Below are 23,244 nucleotides of genomic sequence, written 5' to 3'. Positions count from 1 at the left end.
GAAAGATAATAAGGAAAAACCAAGACTACTGAGTGTTCCCTATATGGCAGGCACTATGCTAAGCACTGCAATAACCACCATCAAATGTCATTATCACAATAAAGTTGTAGATAGGTATCATTATCTTGCTTTAGAGGAGAGGACATTTAGCTTAGAGGTTAAGCAATGCAATCAAAGTGCATACAGGTGGTAAATATAGTAGACCCCCAAATTGAATCCAGACGTACTAATTCCAAAGCCTACATCTTTTTTTGTGTGTGTGCACTCTACTGTCTTTGGAAAAAAGGCTTGATTAATTTCTCACACTGTTGCCCAAGAAAAGCAGTAGGTGGAATTTAACCGGTGAAATTTCCATACAGACGCCTTTAAAATAAGTTCACACTTCTTCCCAATGGCCAAGTATCATGTCATTCCGTCTAACTTATAGGTAATATACTCGGAACCCTCTCTGAAGCAGCCTTGCTGCCTTGGCTCCCATCCACACATTCGCTTCCATATTCCACTGAGGGCCAACGAGCAGTCTGCTGACCAGCCCTTGGAGTGATGAAGAACATAAACCTATGGAAAATTTTGGCCAGATCCAACCTGTAACTTCCCACGAGGCAGTAGCATACAATGTAGGAGCATGTAGACTCTGAGGCTCTACTGCCTGAGTTTGCATTCCAGCTCCACAACTTCTTACCTGAGTTACCTCGGGGGAGTTACTCAACTTTTCCATGCCTCAGTTTTCCATCTGTGAAATAGGGTATGCAGTTATCAGGGTTAAATGTATCAATACAGATAAAGCACTTAGAATAGTACCTAGGGCTTGAACTGCTAGTTATTATAAATTAGCATTATTTTTCCTTGCTTTGAATTGCTTTAATTATTTTCTGGCTATTTCACTTATTTTTTTAATTTGCTCTCTTTTATTAGATTGCAAACTCTTTTGAAGTAGGGACCATTCTTGTGTCTTCTATATGTCCTGCACTGTTTAGCGGAGGGGCCTGAGCACAGAAGGCATCTCTAACATCTGGGGAAGGAGCTTGAGACTTTTGCTTTAGGGTCAGACTTTGGATCATCACCATTTCTGCACACGAGGTTCCTGACCAACAGTAAGAGCTTAGGAAAAATACAATGGGAAAGGCTAAGAGGAAGCAACGGCCTCGCATTTTTCCCAGACACAGGGAGAGACATTAAGAAAATAAAGGCTTATAGAGTCTCAGTAAAGGGTTCTCACATTTTGCCCACAATTCTCCAGATCCATTGGTCCCACATTCTTTTCTCCATGATATCAACATTTTTCAAAAGTGTGCTATGAAATTCCTTATTAAAAAAAAAATTCTGGAGCCAAATAAGTTGGCAAATACTGCATGCTTATCAAAAATTAGCAGTGTACATTAGCTTATTAAAAGTTCTTAATAAGTCTTGCAATGAAGAACTACATTTTCTTTAATCTAACATTTTCAACCCTTAATTAATATGAGAAACAAGTTTTAAATGAAAAACTTTAGGTAATTGCTTTTTATAGCGTGTTGCTGTATGTGCTGTGTAGGACAAAGGGAGGGAGAAGTCAACATGGACCAGAGAATTGAAATTGAAAACAGGGTGAATTTCTGTACTAGCGAGAAATGGAGTGGGTGGTTCATGCAACATTAGGCCCCAATTTCTGAGGAGTGTAACCCAAGTGAGGCATTCTTTTAATTTATTCTTAATAGTAGAAATTTAGCTCAATCAATCAATCAATCCTTAATAACTGTCAACTGAACTTAATACTTTTCCGAGAATACAATGATATTACGATAAATGAAAAGCACCAGGTTGAGAAATATTTCTTTCTTTGCTTCTGATTTCTTGTGAGTCCAACCTATTCTTTGCACTGTTTCTACAAACTAGCTGAAAATTTGGCACAGTGGGAGACCTAAACAGCATGAAAAAGATTATTACTAAATAAGCCAACAAGACACTACTTAATAACCTGGGGACTGTGTGATATTTTAGTTTCACTGCCTGATTTGATGACTTCTGTGAGCTAAAATTAAAACTCCCCAACCCCCGATCACTGTAAAAAGCAATCCGTGGTTGTAGTTCATAAGCAAAATAGTTCTTTTCCTCTCCAAAATGCCTTTATTTTTATGGCTGTATTCTTCCATCAGCAATGAAGCGGGGGTAAGGCTGAAAATGAAAGGGTTTCATTAATTTCAAATATCAGATTACTGGATGACTTGAGCATTCCATGGTTTAGCCCTGCTTTTTCATGATAAGTGGTAAGAGAAAGCACAATTTATAATTACCTTTATTCAAAAGTTTCTGTAAAAGAATAATGACCAAGAGAGGGTATATACATTTCAGTGCCTTATGTTCTGCATTTTTTTTTTTTAATGACTATGCTCTCAGGGCATATTTTGCAAGGAAAATGAAAGGAGCTCACTGTGGGGAGTGATTGGGGTGAGGTCGCCACCTAGTGGCTTCTATTCAAAACATTGTGTGAATTGGGCCATCCTTTGCTTAATCAGGACAAGCCCAGATAAGCTAGCAAGGGATGAGCCTCTGCTCATCCATCTAACAGTTCATAGTCAGGTTGACTATGGGTTTTAAATAGTGTAACCATTGTTACATCTGCTTTTATATATTCATTTCATAAAGCTAATTTACCCTTCAGGCATGTAGACCAGTAACCTTACCTCCTACTACTAAGTTACGCTCATGTATAATTGAAGTCTTTTGGATGGTTGTTATGGTTCTGTTTGCCTTTGTTTTGTGTGTGTGTGTGTGTGTGTGTGTGTGTAGGAGACAGGAAGAAGTCTACCTTCTGAAATGTATTCCCCTCTCTCCCTGACCTATTTCATTATATTTTTCCTATATTGTAAGATAAATCATTTTCTTATGATGGATTGTGAAGTATACAGCAAGCAGCTTCATTTCATGGAATCACACAGACATGTATTTGGAGCTTAATTACACAACTCTCTCTAAGCTTCATGTGCCTCTCCCGTAAAATGACAATAAGAACATTTGCCTGGAAAGGCTATGATGAATTATAGAAGATTAAAGGAGCTGATATGTGTAAGACAGCTAAGACAGTATCTAATGCCTACTGGGCACTGGATATATGCTACATGCTTTTCTTCTATCCACAGACTGTCTTCTACACACACACACGCGCGCGCGCACCTGCAAACACACATATACATATACACACCTGCGCACATACATACATGCCTCCCTATAATTCCTGATTCCAGAAGTATAAAAGCTCAGACTCATAAGTACAAAATTAAATTATAGGCCCCCAAATTGCAGAATGCTTACACTGGAAAGGGCCTTAGAAATAATAGAATTTCAGGTTTAAAAATGAGGAAAAAGAGGTTTAGTCTATCTATCTCAAGGGCATAAAGCGTTTTAGTGGCAATGATTACATTAAACCCCATGGCTCCTGACTCTAACCTGACGTCTCATTTACAAAAGAAACTGTAAAGATGGCTTAGGCCACTGACTTTATTTGACAAGGCCCAGAGATGGTGAGTAACCTTCCCAACATTCTGCGGAGAGTTAATATCAGAGCCCAGATCTAATGCCAACAACGTTACAGGTAATACCCTGTGCTGCTCCGAGTTTTCTTTTCCCATATGAACAAGAATTCTGCTTACCGGATGTGTACTGTTCTGGAATATTACCAAGTGTGGGCTTGTCGGAGGCAGCAAGTAGGATGGCACTAGAAGGTTCCCTCTCTCTTCCATCTGAGACCTCATCAATTAGACCCCTTCCATCTAACTCTGGCTGGAGATCTACCTACATAAACCACTCCTGATTTCTCCAGCCCAAAGTGTTTATTTTCTCTTCTGATTGACAAATATAATCTCATCCACCCAAATTAGAATCTTATTATATATTCTTGTCTTATTTTCAAATACCAGCATCCTGTCTAATCTACTAGGTTGATCCACTATTTGAGGAAACAGATAATCTCTTGTAATTCCTTTTTGCTTTCCACAATTCTAGCACACTGCTGACATGTATCAAGCTCTAGGGAAATGTATGTTGGTTGTGTGCGGCTCTGAGTGGTCCTTTACTTATCTATGGATTTATTCAATTATTCATGGACCTCATAAGTGTGAACTCCGCCAGGCCAAGAACTTACCTGTTTGTTCACCACCATATTCCAGGTGACTTCTAAAACAGTGCTTGGTACAGAATAGGTGCTCAATTAATAATGATTAAATAAATGAATAATTAACTAAGCCAAACATTAATCGGCACTTTCTAAAGGTATCATGCACTGTTCCAGGTACTTACTTTAACCTGTAATTTTCTGAATTTCTTGTTTGCCCATCTCCCTCTACTAGAGAATGACCCATTCATTTACTGATGGAGGGAACCAGCATATGGAAGGATGACTGCTAAGTGATTTTCGAGTGATTGGATAATAGAAGGGTCTGCAGAACCCAGCATCTGTTCTTCAGACACATACTCTGTGCCCAAGGATAGGGACCCACAAATATGTAATTATGGTAGTGGGTGAGCTCTGTCACACAGAGCAATGAAAACCTTCCTAGGCTTGCCTGAGTTCATCAACAGAGCATGTGAATTGTGATTTCTGTTAAGCAAACTAGAAGGTTTTGAGAAGAACGTTTGCTCAGTGAATGGCCAAGAGGACTCGGAGCACAAGGAAGGCGAATGTCGCGGCAGCCATACTCACCCTCAGCCACATCGTCATCCACCGTGAGCTTAAGGCTTTTTCCTCTCCGCACCACCCGAACGGTGTGCCACTCATTGTCGTTGAGCTTCTGCCCTGCGTACAGGGTCTCGGGCCCTTTGCCTAAGGATGGTGGTAAGTGCCAAAGTTAGAATCAACCTTTAAAGTGGGGTTCCTGGCATCAAGGTTGTCAAAGCCACACTGGTGCACATGACCCAGTAGCACTCAAGGAATTACATCACTTCCAAAACCCATCCTAGTCTCACTGGTCCAAAAGGATCCTCTACAACCGTCCCCAAATGCAAGTCTCAATTCAAATACTAAGGACAATGACAATGTAATAACAGAAATGAATACCCTTCTTTATCTAGAGATACAAGGTTTTCAAATGCCAATGGCAGAAAGTAAACATCCACAGAAAATGATGGTTAGTCGTCATTTATTTCTGTCTTAGAACTCAGATGAATTTCTTCAAGATATAGGAAACTTATCATAATTTTTTTTTTCTTAGAATCATTTGCTAATTTAGGCATAATACACCAGTCTGGCTTTTAGAGAGTATCCACCAATTGGATGAGAAAGGAACTCTGCCACATTTATTCCCTTAACTTGACACTTCCATTAACCCATGGTCCTATCACAATTCAGTGGCCATAGAAATCACAATAGTGAACATCACAATGGTAATAATGTCCAGGTTTAAATCTCATTATAGATAATGCTCCTGAAGGAAATGTGAGGGGCCCCTACTTATCCCATTTTTCATCATCCTCCAAAGACCTAAAAAATGAAATAATGTAAAATTCCAAAATGGAAGCTTTTGAGGTCAAAAGAATGTTTAGTAGAGAGCAACACTAAATGAATAAATAAACCAAATTGTCTGAAAAGATCTATGCTCAGGATGCTTAAGCCCAAGTTCAAGTGCACCCTATGAAGAATCGGGCAGGAAGGAAAGATAACATTTAGGGGCAAAAGATGGCAAGACAGGAGAAAGTGAAGCATTAAAACAATACACTTGTGCTAGGGGAAATGTCATGTTACTTTAGAATGTGTATCCTCATTGAACGGAGATGTAAATTGAAAAGATGAAGAAGGTTGCATAGAACAGAGAAGACTAAGACCAAGTTTGCTTTTGCTAAGTAGATAGCCAATCCCATGCAGAAAGATGATGATTAAATATTTTTGGATTAGTCAATCAACATACAGAAAGTCCTACCCCTGCAAATGACTTGGAAAAAAAGGAAGATTAAATACGTAAGTGGCCAATATTATGATCTGAAATATTTTAGAAGACGATATACTTGGCTTCCATATGTACTGAGCACAGGACCAGGTATGTAGCACACACTTTAACAAGTGCTTCTTGAATGACTAATGTCCACATAGGTTTTATTTCTTAGGCAACTATTAATTTAGTTCAATACATTTTTATCTGAGTAAGTTTTAAAGCTTTATTATATAATTTTCACTAGCCACTCTTCCACTTCTACCTCCAAGACTGAAGGTATTACATACTGTCCAGGAAAGAAAAAAAAATTAGTATCACCTGAGTAGAGATCTCAAGGTAATTTTAAACTGTACTTTTTAATTCTGAGTAATTAGCATTCCTACTTTCTGCTGCTTATAAGCGTTATGGTAGTAGCTGAAGTTTGGAGGAATTTTCCTCTTAAAAAATAAACAGACTTTCAAAGTTTATTTTAATTATAAAGCATACAACAAATAATTTGTATTTAAAAATTTTCAGAATGTACCCAAAGCCCAAACCCAAATTGACAAGAATCTTGAGCATTCAGTGGAGAAACCAAGTGGACCACACATACCCAAAATTGGGTAGTGGTGCCATGAGATCAATGAATCTTCAGGAAAAAACTCTTCTACAATAAACCATTTTATAGACCATCTCATCTTCTCTTAGTTTGTGAAAGTCCTTGCCTTTAATATTACCTGAAATGTATGTATTATAACAGGATTTTCCTCACGTTTCAACTTACTAGATTGCAGTCTTCATTATCTCATTAATTCAGGTCTCAGACTGATGTAACACTTGCCTTCACAACAGCAAACTGTGAGGGCATTGGAAGAAAATGGACCACATCAGGTGGATACTTTATAACAAGAGCAGATGTTCTCAGAAAAAACAAATCTGTCCTTTTATTTTTTAATGCTTTAATCCTCTTTCATCTACATGCAAATGCTTCAATAAGAACAAAGAAAGTAAAGAAAGATGTGAGAATATTGGCTACGGACGCAGAAATGTCACAAATGCAGGCTATTGAAAACGTCTCCCCTAAGTTGGCATCTGTTCTTTAAGCAGTGTAGGCACATCACTTAATTTTTATGATTGGAGACAAAACAAGAGGGAGAATGACTAACACAAACATAGTCATCTGAGGGACACTGCTATATCAGTGTCAGATTAGCTAAAGAGGTGTAAAACGTGCTTTGTCTCGGCCCCGTGTGTTTAAATGATGCTACCATTTTGCAGGTTCCTCAGCTCTTATGGTATCCCTTGATATCCATGCTGGTCAGATCCAAACACAAAATACAGCTGTCCTTTGGACTCTAAAACTTTAGAATGTGATAGCCTATGACTAAAAGTGGGGGAAAAAATAACTGAAATTTCTCATGCCCTGCTATTTAGTTACATTGGATAACTCCAACACCAATAATTCTCATTACTCTAAGAATAGAAAAGAAGATTCTCATCTGTTTCATTAAAACGGCAGGGAATATTATTCGATATTCATTCACAAGCAGTAAACAAATAAATCTCAGTGAGCTTTTGCCAAACTTTAGTCATCCAGAAGTGAAGAGTCAATGGCATTTATCCTTAATCAAGCCAAAAAGTCAACTCATCCTACTATAGAACAAGTGATGTTTAAACTCAGCTGGAAATCTAGGCAAATAGAGGGGAGGAGAAAATCTGATCTATAGCCCAAGCATAAGACTCTGGACTGATAAGCGATGTAAGATGCAGGCACAAGCTGAAGGTTGAAACACACAAACTGTCGTATTTTTAAAGCAGGAGGTTCTAGTCTATGGAAAAACTTCTCTGGATCATTCAAGCAAAAAGCCAGTGAAGCAGCACTGGTTAAATAACAAATATAAAGAGTTCTTTGCTGTAAGTAAAGGATGGTCCAGATAGTAGGAAGAAGGAGAAAACATTTTTTAGAAGTTGGAATTTAAAACAGAACTGGTGAGAACTTAAAAAAAAAAATTCAAAACCATCTATTTTCCTATGAGTTTAAGTAATAAATATTGACCACGAAAAATTCCTTTGATTTTCTTTAGGCTGCATAGACCATAACTGTTAGATCAAAATAGAGAAAACTAATAAATTATCTGACACCTCTTAGTTGAATTTCCTGGGTAATGACACCCATGCCTGGAATAAGAAGCAAAATCACAGATGAAGATTTCTGGGATGCAGAAGTTCATAGAAGTGGAGTGTTGAACTGTTTATTATTGTAGAAGAGAGAGCTTTTAATAAATTTTTTGGGTAATACCCAAATGCCCACTCAGTCTAGCCTTACTGCAAACTCATTTACCACCACCCCTTTGTAGTGTGGTAAGGCTTTGTCTCACAGAAGATGATCTAATTCTCTGATAATTGGGGGATAGAGAACAAGCTACCAAGAATGAAATATATTGACTAGATTGTTTTCTTGACCTATTCTACAGTAACCCCATGGAAGTCCTATTTCTTTAAGCAGCCAGAACTCATAATAAAATCAAAATGAAACATTGGCCAAAAAGCTCTCTTTGAGAGAAAAATTATTGTTGATTGCTTGGAGGAAGATGACATTCAAATATTAGCAGATTTTTTTCTCTTTTGGCAGATAGGAAATGGAAGTGTATGGTAAAATCTGTATTTGAGCATTCCTAAAGGCACATACCTTCACCAGGTAAACTTTAGATTTTAATTATTTTTAATCTGTGTAGGTTTCTTTTTAAACCAGACTGTTCATATGACATGACTGTGTTATTCCCCCAGGAGCAATAAAACCAAAAAAACTACAAGTTACCCCTGATATATGTTTGTTTGTCAATATATTTCCACATTTCTGAATGAACCAAATAAACCAGATGGTTTTGCTCATATGCAGGAAGCAGAAATTCCCTCCATCTGCCATAAAACATTGTCTCCAAAAGTGGGTGGGGAGCATTGTCTTCCAAAGTGGCTGGAAAACATTTGAAAACTTTTTGGTTTGAATGGGGGTAAGGGTAGGAAGGGGATAATACATGGATTATAATCACTTTGCTTTACCCCAATGGGGAAAAAGAACAGTAATTTGATTTTCCTTGGGACTATTTCACGTGAATCAAAATTCCTACAATGCATGAAAAACATGACATTTGCCCCTTTAGAAAGATTTAGTGAAAGATGCATTTAATTACATATGTAAATGATATGGTAAGTAAATGCTCAAAATGACTGACTGTGTTGGATTTAAAGAACACCAAAGATATGTGAAAAGAGAAAACTTACCTTCATTTCTGCCAGCACCTCTGGTTAGGCTAGCTGCTACTAAACCCATCGCACCATATATTTTATCAGTTATCCCCCCGCAGAAAGAATAGGTCAGGCAAGTAAAAGCAGGGTTGGAACCAAGAAGAATAGGACTAAAGAAGGAGGAGGAGGGACATAGGAAAGCAGCATTTTATTTTCCATCCACAAAATTTCAGGTTCTGGTTGTTTTCTTTAGGTTCATAACCCAACAGCAATTGCGGTGGGTTTGGGGTTTTGTTTTGTTTTTTGTTTGTTTGTTTTACTTTTATAAATGTATTTTTAAAGCACTTATTTTTATTGAAAAATAACTTTTAAATATTTATTATTAGAGCTGATTTGGCAAAATACCTCAAATAGATCATTTATCCTCACTGGAGTCCCCAAGTCTCAGGAAGAGCAATCGTACTTCCTGCAACAGATGTGAAAGGCACAAGGAGCTTCCTGGAAGTCTTCTACGAGGAAATCCCCAGAGAAGTGTGACAGAAACAAGTGACCCGCTATGCAGCCAGAGCACATGCACCCTCCTGGAGACGCTGTTGCTAGGTAAGAACCACTGAGAACACCACCAATATTCACGAGGCTTGAATAAGCAAACATACCATCGGGCCTGCCACATATAACATGCTCAACTATGGACTCCCATCCCTTTCCCTACAGCTCATCTTTTTCTCTGCTCTTCCAGGGTGCTGATAGAGTGCTGTTACTCACCCCCAGCTGTTTATTACAGAGACTACCTATTTATATATTTAACAAAGGTTAACTGAGCATCAGGATGGAACCAGACACCACACCCGGTGTAGAGGATAATAAGATTAGATAAAAAAGGTCCCTGCCCTTATAGATCTTACAGTCCAGTTTGGGGTGAGGGAATCTGAAGGGCAGTAAACAAATTGGGAATATTAGATAATTTTAGTCAGGGTTGAGAGTTCTATAAAGAAAATAAAACAGGGTAATAAGATGAATATCACTGGGGTGGTGAATGGGGTTACAGGATCAGCTACTTTATAGAATGTTCCAGGAAGGCCTCTCTAAGGTGACTTCTCTATTCTTGCCCTGAGTATCTAGTTAGGTGGAAAGCTCCTAAGTGAGATGGTCAGAGACAGCTTCTCTCACAAGGTACATTTGTGAAGGAGCCAACCACGCAAATATCTGAGGCAGGGTGACAGCAAGAGCAGACGCCCAGAATGAGTTTGGCATATTAGAGGACAAAAGAGAAGCCCACAAGGGCTGGAGCTTGTACCCAAGGGAGAGAGTGGTAGGAGAGAAGATGGCAGATCGCATGATGCCCTAGAGGACATGGTACAGAACCTCGATGCTGTTTGTTCTAAATACAACTGGAAGCTCTTGGAAGGTTTTAAACGGGGAGATCATATGATCTAATTTATGTTTTAAAAATTACTCTGGTGCCTGTGGGCACATGGGTCCAAAAGAGGCCAATAATGAAACCAAGGAGAAATATCAGGAATCTGTTAAAGACAGGAGATGAAAGTAACTTAGACTGAGGAGGTAGCAGTAGAAATGGAAGTGGAGAGGTTTGGGATGTAATCTAGGGGTGGGGTCAACAGGACTTCGAGACTGGTTTGGGAGGTGAATTAGGAGTAGGAGAGGGAAAGAGAAATCAGTGTTGACTCCAAGGTTTTCGTCCGAGAACCTGGGTAAATGGAGGCAGCCTCAACAGAAAAGGGAAAGATTCCATAATAAGTAAGACCCAGTTGATGCTATTAGCCAGGGGCTGTTATTGTGTCTTTCCTACCTAGCTAGCATCAGTCACACTTGATACCAGCTCCTGGCAGCTTCCTACTGCTAGAAGTGTGAATCAAAGTTCACTGTTGCCTGATTTTTTTAGTAAAGTGTTAATTTGTTCCTTAGGCTACCACTGTCTACTGATGATGCAAGATTATTAGGTTGCTGCTATTTGTCATCCTTCCTTCCTTCTTTCCTTCTTCCTTCCCTTCCTTTCCCCTTCCTTCCTTCCTTTCATTTTTCCTGCGTGGCCTCCGTTATGTTCTCTAGCCCATGCTTTAGGACTGGAACAAGGAGTGTCCTTAACATTACAAAGCAAACACTGGCAGCCCATTCAATAGGATCTCTAAAATGTGATCACAGTGTGAAATGAACTCATGCATCTTGGCTAAGAGAATGGAGCATCTCAATTTTGAGATGGAATGAGTTTGGGGCAGATATATCCCCAAAGAACAAATGACATCATGAAAGATGAGACAGAATCTTGCCCCTAATTTGCCACCAAACCTCTGCCCTAAGCCATACATTTACAGCATTGCTCAGCAGCGGTGAGCTGACGACAGTCTCAAGATTTCTTGTGATAATCTCTTTCCATGAAGCTACTTTTCCAGAAATGAGGGTAATTTGCTCAGGGAAAGGCAAAAAGATCTTTCTGTGGATATTGATTCTATTCTTTTTTTAAAAAACTTTATAAAATATATTAGAAATTCTCTCACTTTTGTCGTGGTATTATCAATACAAATTAGACTTATTTTTGATGATTTAAGATGTTATAGTGTTTTAGGGTCTTTCTGACCATGGGATCTTACTGTTTAGCACTAAAGACAGATTTTGAAGTTGGAGAAGATTGAGCTAAAGAGATTGTAACCAGGCATGCCCTGGAACCTGTTCCCCAATCACTCCTTAATAAATTGCCAACTTAAGTCTATTTTCTTCTGAATTGACCCTTAGTCATAAAAAGCAGAATAAAAAATAGATATTCAATTATGAACTGAAAGGTCTAGTAAATTAAGCTTAATGATTAATATTTAGCTTTGAATATGAATTAAGGAAGGCAAAAGACATCTCACATTAGTCTGCCTTCATTACTTTCATAACCTTTCCATCTCCGTTCATCTCTTCTGAGCCTCTCCTGGCCCTCCTAGCTGGGAGTGTTCATTTCTCCAGTAATTCAGATATACTTTTATGTTGCAACTGATCATTCTGCCCTTTATATTGCAGATATATACAGGCACGCACACACTTTTGCGTTCAATTCTATGCCCTTTGAGGGAGAATACGCTACCTTTATAATCCCCAACAACTAAGCATAGTAACTTGCATCAAGTAAGTGCTCAATGCATTAGAAAAATAGTAAGTGAATAAATAGAACTGAGCAAAATAAATAAACAAATTAACAGATAAGTGGAGGGAGAGAGAAGAAATGGAAAAGAAGCAGAAGAGAGTTATAAACTATATTTTAGCAATAGGATGGGTTGGACTAATTCAGGAAGGTTCCCAATACAGTAATAAATGATAAATAATTACAGTACATTGAATACACAGAAATGGATGAATAAATAAATGAGATCAAATTTATTGAGGGTAGAGGAAGAAAAGAAAGGGAGCACTTTGGCAGTAGGGAGAATTAAACAAATTTGGAGCTGAAAGACAGCAGGCAGCAGATATAAATAAAATAAAGTCACTACTTTTTCTTTTAAATATTTTTTTTCCTGGCCAGAAGAAAATGCAGCTTTCTGGGATGCTGATGGAAGAATGAAAGTAACATGAAAAGAGAGGTACCGGTTGCAGTGGGGGGACGGAGCTTCTGGATTACCGGATAAATGCCTCACCTTCCTCTGTTCTAGGCAGACAACCCTGGGAGGCACTGGCCGCCACGCTCCATATCCCCGACCTCCACAGCTCTCACACTGTTCCTTCCTGCACTTCACTCTCTCTGCTCCTTCACTCCCGCTTTTGGGGACCACTTCCAAATAAAGCACCTGTCCCAAGTCTTTGTCTCAGTCTCTGCTCTCAAGGGAACTCAAACTAAGACAACACTTACATCACACTCCATCATTTCCCACACTCCAGAGGTAACCTCAGTTGCCTAGAATGAGATTCAGAGAGGTTAAGTGACTTTCTCAAGGTCACAGAGCCATTAAATTGTGAAATTAAATTAAGAATCCAAGCTTCCTGTCTGCCTAGACAGAGTTCTTCCTATTAAGCTATGCAGCTGCCTGAAGTCTATGACGTCCACAGAGGATAGTAGGTCTGCTGTCAGCACTCAGGGCACACTGAAGGGCGATGGGTGTAAATGACCAAAAACTGACCAAACCCCCAAGGTGGAGAGGAAGTGGCATAGGTCTCTGAAGGCAATCACATGGCTCTTCACTGTGAACCGTGGAGGACTTCCGAGACCGAGAGATCACCACTGTTCTTAAATTGCTTAACTCTGTTCAAGAAAGAAGCTAAGAGATATGATCTCAATACTAATGTCCCTCTAGGCTCTATATGTTTCTAAATCATTACCACACTCCAGAGGGTGAGTTTTATTTTAGATATAAAGATATAATCACTAGGTTTTAAAAGTATCCCAAGAAAAAGAGTCCTGTGCAGATGGCACTTCCAGATCCATCCCCATTTCTGCAGCATCTGTGCTCTACAGTAGAAAGTGCTAAGTCTAAGGTAAGAATGGGAAACGAGTGATACTTGCAGCTGAATCTTTGGAATGATAATTACAAGGCCTATCAGCTTATGGCTTGATGGCTTTAGCTGACCACACACTGTGGACAGAGGCAGCCACCACATGGAATGGTCTTAGCACCTGGGTAGACCCTCTTATCCTCTTAATGTCTGGCTTATGTAACTGGGGGATCCAGGAGACTGGATTAGCAGCCTATTCTGGTCCTCACTAAGATGATGATATTTCTCCTTCCCAAAATAATATGTATGTAGGTTAGAAAATGAGAAATTACAGCTCTTCATTTCACTAGAAATATCTCTTTAGAGTGCCCACTAAAATAAAACTTGCAAGACAAGCACAGAGAGAAAAAGAAGTTAAAACCACAGCATCAACAAAAATAAATCGAGTCTTTTAATTCAAATTTATTTGTCTCCCCTTAAATAAGACTTGAATGCAACCGGCTCCTAATGCAGCAAGTGTAGCCACGGGTCAGGCATGTTACCTTGGAAAACATAACTAATTATCATGTGCTGTCTTTTCATCTCTGTGCAACAGTTTCAGCAAAGCATGGATGTAAACTTCAGACTGCTGACCACTTTATGCACTCAATTCCTGATTTAGCTGGGGGCATCCAGCAGAAGGAAACTGTTCCTAGTGGTGAGGATGAAATCACCACCCCACTTCCATGCTATATAAAGAAAGAGTTTAATTTAAAATTTTAGGACCTACTCTACAGGCTTTGTGGAAGGCTCTGGAGGTGCAAAGATGAAAAAGATAAACTCGCTATTCTCAAGGAGCTCTGCGGTTTACTGAGGGAGTCGAACAAATAAAAACCAATTGCGTGGGAGGAATAGGTACAGAGGTGTTCACTAAGTAACCTGATGGTGGGGCCCTCAGTCCATCCGGAAGTCTGAGTCATTAACTATCCTGTCCTCCTTACATTGTTCATGCAGGATTATATAGATCCTACAAGGCATAGACCAAGATCTTCATTTCTGTATGCTTCTCAACTTTAAATAGCAATGTCCTTGGCATGCACACCAGATTCTCAAATAAAGTTGAAGAGTGAATGAATAAATGTCTTCTCATACTTGCAGTAGACACTGTTAAATAACATAATATGTACATAGTACTTACCAGACACTGGTCACCAGACACCATTCTGTGTGCTTAACCTATATTAACTTAATATTCACATCAATCCTATAAGATTGTCATGGTTCACTGTATAATTTTTTGACAATACAGTATTTGCTGTCCCTTCCTAGTAGGTTTGGCCTTTCTGGAGGATTCTATTTCCTGCCCAGCTATGCTGCTTCTTCCGCTGGGGTCCAGAAATGAAGAGGACATAAAGCAGTGCTGCAGCAGAACCATGACGGACATTATTGTGGGCAGTGAATAAAGCTCTGTTCTTCTAAGTCACTAAGATAGCAAGGAGGCGTAGGTTACTCAGCGTACCTGATAGGATCTGACTGATGCATAGGACCTATTAATATCCACATTTTATATATGAGGACTCTGAGGCAGAAAATCATTAAGTCATCTGCCCAAGGTCACATAAGTAGTAATTGCTGGGATTTGAACATGGACAGCTTAGGTCCCTTTTTCCCTCAACTTCTACACTGTACAGCCTCTATTAGCCAAGACATGCGCCAAAAATGGCTAAGACATGCAAAGGCTAATCCTCACAGTGAAATATTCTCCTATGTCCTTCAGGATAAAGAATATAAAACTATTAAATCAATGTACGCAATGATGTGCCTTTAATTTCTGAGTGAATAGAAAATGAAGAGAGGCAGAGAAGAGAAGAAAGGCAAGATAAGATGGAAGAAGAGAGACACATATAGAGAAAGTGACAGGGAAGAAAACAGATTAAGAGAAATTTCAACATTTGTCAAATTGCTCAAAGGTAAATCTCTCTTTTGGAACAATAACATACCTAAGACTTTTATCTTTAAAATGCTGCCGGAACACAAAACACATAAAAGTGTCTAGAAGCATGTAAATAATCTGGTTATTTCTTTCACTTTAACGTAATAAAGTCCTCTGTCTGTGATCTATACAGGATGGCAGGTGTCACACTTCACCCAGGGGGATGTCATCAATATGCATGAAATAGTCCTATCATTTTAACTTTCAGATTTTTCAGAGCTGTTGAGGACTAATCTAGGCCAGGGGTTCTCACATTATTTAAACTTCATAAGGGGCATCTATCACTAATGTTAATAACTCGGATTGCAGGACTCCAGTCTCAGTACTTCTGATTCAGACGATCTGGGATGGGATCTAGGAAATGGCATTTAAACAAGATCCTAGGTATTCCTGATATGGGTTGCATTAGTTTCCTAGGATAGCTGTAACAAATGAGCACAAACTTGGTGGCTTGCAAAAGAAATTTACTCTCTCACAGTTCCGGAGGCCAGAAGTCTGAAATGAAGGTGTGAGCAGGGTTGTGAAGGCTCTAGGGGAGAACCTTCATTTTCCTCATCCTAGCTCCCGGTGGTTGCCTGCAATCCTTGGCATTCCTTGGCATGTAGTTGCATCACTCCATTCTCTGCTGCTCTCCTCACATGGCCTTCGTCTCTGTGTGTCCTCTTCTGATAGGACACCAGTCATTGGATTTAAGGCCTATGCTAATCCAGTATGACCTGATCTTAACTAATTACATTTGCAAAGACCCTACTTACAAATAAACTTCTGAGATTCCTGGTGGACATGAATATTTAGGGGACACCCTTTGACCCACTACACAAGGGATTCTTGCCCACACTTTGAAAAAATGGAGAACAATCTTTCATTTCACTAAAGTGAATTCTGAGGCCCTGCACCAGTGGAAGGAATTGCCCATGACCATGTAAGTGGACCGCAGCTCTGACTCCCAGTTCAGTGCTCTTTGCACTGTCGACTGTTGCCTGTGGTTCTACTGGAAGCTTTCACAGCCCTTGCATTTTTATAGCCAGAAGTGAGAACATCACTTCTAGATACTTTTGTTCTGCATACCAGAAGAAAGTAAGTCGAGAACTGTCTCAGGCTCCACTCCATTAGCAAATATTCACAGAGTTTCCCAAATCTGATGCTCCTGAAATTTCAGAGACTTAACCAACCCCTGTTTTCCTACAGTTAGTTTCATTTCCCTCCCAACGCAACCTGTAACTCACAGGGAAACTCTTGAATGTCTCTCTCATCACCACCTGCTATTCTCTTCCCCATTGACTCCTCCTGGTCAGTACCTTCCGTAGTTTATTTCATGCTGTTGCAAACAGATTCTTTAGTCATCCATATCCCCACCCAGATTGGAGGCACCTTTAAAGCTAAGACTAAAACGTCCACCTCTGCATCTATGCACGCAGGGGGTGCTTGTTAAGTGAATGAATGAAATCCCTTCCTTATACCCATAAGTTTAGCCCAAAGCTTGCCTTCCATTATCAGAGCAAGGATTTTCTCATCCTGAACAAGACTAAGCTCTCTTCTTCATCTTTTGGAATCTTGTTTTAACAATGGTCTCCCCTCTTTCCTCCACCTTCAGACTTTGCCTTTCTGTGAGCTCTTCCCTTTAGGTGCCCCCAACTTTCACGCCCCTCACAGAAGCCCTCCACATAACCCCGCTCTTCCTCTTGCTGTCATCTGCCTCGACTCTTTAGAGTGGCCCGCCCGATGGGGCTCGTCCTCTCAGATCCCATGTACCCCTTGGTTACTGCTGCTGAGTGTGCTTCCACCCTCTGATCCCTTTCCACCAACCTTTCAGCAGCTTGTTATTTCCTCTGCTGCTCTATTTGGTTACTAGTAATCTGCAAACTGCCAAGTTCACTGAACATTTTTCTGTCCTCTTTATCACCGTTAACTTCACCAACCAGTTCCATATCCAGTGAAATGACTCTCCTTGGTTTCCCACATTTATGAACCTAGATGCTCAACCCCTCCTTACCCCTTCCTCTTCCTCTGTCTGTTACTTGATTCTGGTGGTCCCCAAAGTTCCAACCTCTGCTTTCTTTCTCTATGCATGTAACACTCCCTGAACCTCCCATCATATGACTTCAACTATAATTTGATTTGTGATTTGGCTTTTGCCAACCTTTCTTTCTCTCCTCAGCTTCCTTTTTCTATTTCTTTTTCCAGATTTTCTCCATGGCATCTCTTATTTTCCCAACCCTCTCTTAAGGTCATACCCTCAAGATATCCATTTTTGTTTATTTTTATGTGTATTGAGACTACTCCCTCATTCTGTATATTTGACAGATTTTCAGGTCCAAACCCTACTTGAAAAAATTATTTCAAATGTGTGTTTTAGTGAACCTGTTATTCCTTTATTCCAAATCTTGCATGTCTGACATATTCTCTAGCTCTGAATCACTCATCATGGCTCCCATGGCTGGGAGTAGAGGCTCGGTGTGAAGGCAGCAAGAGTTAAGAGTCAGAGACAGAGCTGCTGAAGAACATAGGAAAGACTAGGATGAATCAAGAGCAGGACTTTGGAAGGTTGGTGATAAGCTAGTTGATGAGAGAGAGGAAAAGGGTATTCTGATGAGCAAAACTGGGAAACACTTGAGAGAGGTTCGAAGGGCATATGGTGATTTCACACATGAAGAGTTTGTGGCTCTTTGGGGTGACTCTTCTTGGACAAACCATGCATTGGCTCCAGAGCGTATACTCTTAACTGCTCTGCTATACAGGCTTCCCACTGCACTGCCTACTAGGATGACCCATCAAGCCCAACCCAACATTGGGGCCACTGTGACTAGAACATGAGCTTACAGCTCTCTCTCACTCACTGTCCCAACAGCAAGCTATTTCAGATTTTCTATGACTCTAAATGATGCTTCCGCTCCACACCCCTTTTGCTACTGGTGGCTCTTTTAGAATGCAAGCATAAACTAGGGCTCTTATTCATTTCAGAGGTTAACTAGACAGTCCCAGACATGGCACAGGGGTGCTAGGGGGAAGGGCTGTGGGAGCCCAGTGGGGATGATGAGGCATGAAGTCACTGGTATACTTTGTATTGGACTTAATGCTTAATCCTCACAATACTGGGAAGTAAGCACTGATATCCCATTTCATAGATGATGAAAGCAAGAAACAGGAATGTTACATTATCTTGGCTGGGGGCAAATAGCTTATAAGTAGATCCAAAAATAGGCTTATCTGAAAGTCAAGCCTTTGCTCTTAACCGCCTCCTGGACAGATGATGAATATGTAAGTAGTGGATAAGACTTCAGACCAGGTCTACTAGACCAGCGCTGCTTCTGAGGGTGCAGTAGTGGAGGCTTGGAACTAAAGATGGTAAAAAAAACTAGACATGCTTCTTTCAACTGATTTTTAGGCTGGGTGAGAATGGAAAATGGGTGTGTGAGGCAGCAGGGAAGTCCCTCCCATCCCCAGGAGTGTCATGGATGAGAAGAGGTGAATCCCTGCAGGCTCTGGATTATGCTGCTGAGGGAGAGGACATTTGCATATCAGGGTATTTGATTATGCAGTGAGTTTACATTGACTGGGATCTGACTGTAATGTCTGTGGGAACTCAGTGTCCTCAGTTAGATTTGAAGTGGGTCATGCTGACCTCAGTAACCTGACTTTCTATTTCCCATTCATTTTGAGATTATACTGGCTGCAAACTCACCAGGAGGGCAAAAGCTGTACTGTCTTTTTCAGGTTCTAGTTCAAGGCTTAGACTTGGTAGTTATTCAACATGTATTTATATGAATGTATATAAATGCAGCTTATGGACATTGAAATTCAAATTGTGAATCAACGAACATCTTCTAACAGGAAAATGAAGAAAATGTGGTTACATGTTATTACATTCAGTTATCCTGTATGAGGGCACATATGCTTCTGCTAAATCATAATCCTAGCTACTTTCATGCAGTGTTGTGGTTTGATCCAGTTCCCTTGTGACCAGTGGAAGGACAATTTCTAATACACAGCTTGGCACAGAGTAAGTGCCCAAAAGATCAATGCTGCTTGTGGTTATTATTAATTGACAAAAGACATATTTAAGACATATAAGTAATAAAAGACATGTTTAAGACATATAAGTAATAAAAGACATATTTAAGTAGAAGTAAATAGTAGTTTGTAAAACAAAGTTCAAAGGAAGAAATAAGGGGAAAGAATTATCCCATAATAACTGAATTTTAAAATGACAAGTATAAAAATTCTCTGTACCCTAAGAACAAATATTCACCAAATAGTTGCATAATAATGTTTATTTATTCATTAAAAATTCATTAATTCAACAAATAATCAAACAATCAACTACTCATCAAATAATCACTGCTCATTTATAACACACTGGACTTTGACTAGTGGCTGGGTATAAAAGGAAAGATATATTATGTTCCCTGGATCAAAGTTACTTAGAGTCTAATGGAGGAGAGAGAGAATGAAATACCATGTTTTGAGTGTTTTAATACTAGAGTGTACTCTCTATACTACCCTTTAAGAACATAGTAAGAGTAAGGAGGTATCTGTGTGTGTATATGCCTTCTGGTCTGGGTTTGGGTTTAGAAAGATAGAGGTGTTCAAGTAATACTTCCTAGGAAAGAAAAGAAGTTTATGTTTCCCAAAGGATGAGCAGGATGTAGTGCTCCAGATAGACCCGAGATGGAAGAACATTCCCCACCATATGTAGATATTGAGAGAGCATGTCAAGTTCAGGGAATGGTGAGCAGTTCTACATGGCAGGGGAGTGAAGGGAATTTATATGAGAGGTAAGAGATGAGTCTAAAGAGGGAACCAGGACCAGACTATAAGAATCTTTATGCTATGCTTTATTTTATCTTCTAGACCAAAAAGAACTCTTAAAATATTTAACAGGTTGCAGTGTGTGTTCTGTATTATTTAGGAGCAACAGAAACAAGTGGAATGAATAAAACCCATAGAGGGTGTCAAGTATGGAAAGCAAACGGACAATCTCCAAAACGTGTTAGACATAGAGGAAATAAAGAGAGCACATGCATGTAGAACAAAGATAAAAAGGACAGAACGAACAACAGAGTCATTTGCCTGTAGAAAGGGATGAAAGTACTGAGTAAACCCTGAATATTTATAAAGCTCAGACCATGTCTGATTGACAGCTGTCATCTCTAAATTGGTCAACCCATTGATGACACCCATTATGGTCTCATTCTGGCTCCAAACTTGCTCTGCTTAAGACATACAGATAATAAATAAATAAATAAATAAATAAATAAATAAATAAATAAATAAATAAATAAATAAATAAATAAATAAATAAATAAATAAACAAATAAATAAATAAATAAATAAATAAAACGTGTATCTGGTCATCAGGCTAACTGGCAAGCTGCGGCCAGATCTACTTGCCCTCATGTCTCTCCAGTAGGGCAATGCTGTGATGGCTCCAGATGCCTGCCAGCTACTGCATCCCCTTTCTTAACCTCCACTCTGGTTCTTGTAAGCACCCATCAGCAAGAACGGCTAATATTGCAAAGAGAGAACCAAGATGTGTAAGCATTGTGTACCCAGGATTCAGGTAGGGTAGTCTTTCTATCCACTTGCACATTATCCTGTGTGTTTATCTGCCTGACCACTTTCCCTTTGCTTTTTGCTAAGTGCTTTAAATTGATTTAATGAACCATATAATTTTATATCTTAATTTTGTCTATGAGCCTTTCTTTTCCATGACCTTTGGACCAACCTGCCTGAATGTATTGGGGGCACCAAGGTGATTTCCCACAGGCCACAGGGACTGACACAGTCAGATTATTATCTTAGAACAATCACTTTGAACCTCCACAGGTAAAGTCTGCAAGACTGGGGAATGAGGCTGGACACAGAGAAACCAACTCCTGACTGCCTTTTCCAGCCAGAGATATGCAACATCTATTTCGCAAAGGTTTAAACAGGACTTAGAAGCTCTGTGTACACAATGGAGAAAACGTTCTGAAGAACCAATTTATTTACTGTTCAGCCAAAATAAACTCAACCTTCTAAAACTCCACCAAGTCAGTGCAAAAACTGCCGATAGGGAAAAAAATCCTAATGTGAAATAAATAAAGGCTGGGATTTCTCACCATGTCTATCTAGGATTATCCTCCCTTCCTGTTGCACTGACGGTGTCAGGAGAGTTTGCAGAGATAATAGCCCGCCATGATTACAACACAGTTCCATAATCTCTCATGTGGGCCAGCAGGGTGCCCCTAAGAAACTGAAAACAGCACGCTGAAAACACCAGGTGAAGGAAATAGCCGTATGATAATTCAAATGCTTCACAATAAGCAGTGAGCCAGCAGGGTATGAGAAAGAACATGGGATTTCAAGCTAGCCAGAGCTGGCTCCAAATTTCTGCTCGGGTAGGTACTAGTGGTGTAACCATGGCCCAAATATCTCTCAGCCTCAGTCTCTCCAAGTTGCAAACTGATAAGAATAATAATCGCTTTCATCAAGGGATTTACACTGAGCAATAAATGAGATAACTCAGGAAATGTGTCCAGCACAGTCTCTCTTCCATATCTGCCCTTTTCATGATCAATTCCATGTAGATCAATAAATGAATAATTAGCAACTCGTGTCATGGCTATTCCAACAGCCTACCGGGATGCTAATAATAATTGCTTGTCTAAATGTGATTATGTTTTCTCTATTTCTTCAGTCTCTGGTTTATTCCAATATTATAGTCATATTCCTTTAAAAAAACCTAACAGTGCTGATGTGTTGTTAAGGAAGCTTCCCTAGAGATAAGGAAGGCTGGCATAGGGTCGTTTAGATTTTAAGCAGTCACGTTTTAAAGAAAATGCAGCACATTCTCTCAAGGGAATATTGTTCAGCCATGAACTTTAGGATGTCTTAAGCAGTTTATAAATTCCTGCAACAATGTACTCCACTTTAAGGCCACCATCTGAAGTCAGTGTCATTGGTATGGCTTTGAGATATGGAGAAATTCCCACTGATATTTTTCATTCCCAAGTCTGTCATATTCTCATAAAATATCTTTCTATTTCTAATTTTTATCTTGCGTTTCTTTTTTAAACTTGGTAAAGGGCCACAAAACATGTTTACATTCTGTAATCATAACATAAAAAATAAAAAATAAAATAAAAGTACAATTTCTCAACCTAACTAAAATCATGCTACTATTGGCAGATTTTAAAAATGGGAACACCAATTTGGGAGGCCAAATCACGAGATGTGCAATGTAGAAGAGTTATTTGTCCAAACAAAAAAACTGAGAGCCCTACTTCTCTGCTACTATAAAGGAATATTTTACCAGATGAATCCTGCTGTTATAAAGAGAAATGCAATACTTAAGAAAGAAGCGTGTTTTAACAGCAGAGGTATCACATACAGCAAGAGTAGGGTAGGTAAATTTATATACCATTAACCCATTACCTGAAAAACTATAGAACCTGTAAAATGGAGATTAGAGAAAGTCTAGAAATCTAGAAGTTGCCTTGAAGATGATCAAGTTCAGCCCTTCTATGTCTTTGATGAGGGACTGAAGGCATAAAAAGGTTAAGATTATTAAAACTAGTAATAGAGTGGGAACCGCAGACTGGGGAATTACTTCAGTGACCTCTCTTTTAAGACACAGGTAACTCTTCAGGCTAATTTAGGCTGAGACTATGGGAATGGCTGATGCTGAATGTTACCCATAATGTCTTCTTTTAAACTGCAGTATAATTGATGTATGAT

The 23,244-nt window shown here is 39.4% G+C and overlaps 1 protein-coding gene across 5 annotated transcripts in view; it reads right to left on the bottom strand.

Moving 5' to 3' along the window:
• The window catches only part of NRXN3 (neurexin 3), a 1,519,487-nt gene that overhangs the window by 797,558 nt on the left and 698,685 nt on the right, over positions 1 to 23,244 (bottom strand). For all 5 annotated transcript variants that reach the window (XM_063091545.1, XM_063091547.1, XM_063091543.1 and 2 more), the window contains one exon: positions 4,679 to 4,798. In XM_063091545.1, the coding sequence (XP_062947615.1) occupies positions 4,679 to 4,798 (120 nt within the window). The remainder of the gene's footprint in view (positions 1 to 4,678; positions 4,799 to 23,244) is intronic.

The sequence above is a fragment of the Cynocephalus volans genome, chromosome 3 (assembly GCF_027409185.1).
Source record: "Cynocephalus volans isolate mCynVol1 chromosome 3, mCynVol1.pri, whole genome shotgun sequence".
Taxonomy (NCBI): domain Eukaryota; kingdom Metazoa; phylum Chordata; class Mammalia; order Dermoptera; family Cynocephalidae; genus Cynocephalus; species Cynocephalus volans.
The sequence above is the reverse complement of the archived record's forward strand: the minus strand, read 5'-3'. Positions and strand labels throughout refer to the sequence as shown.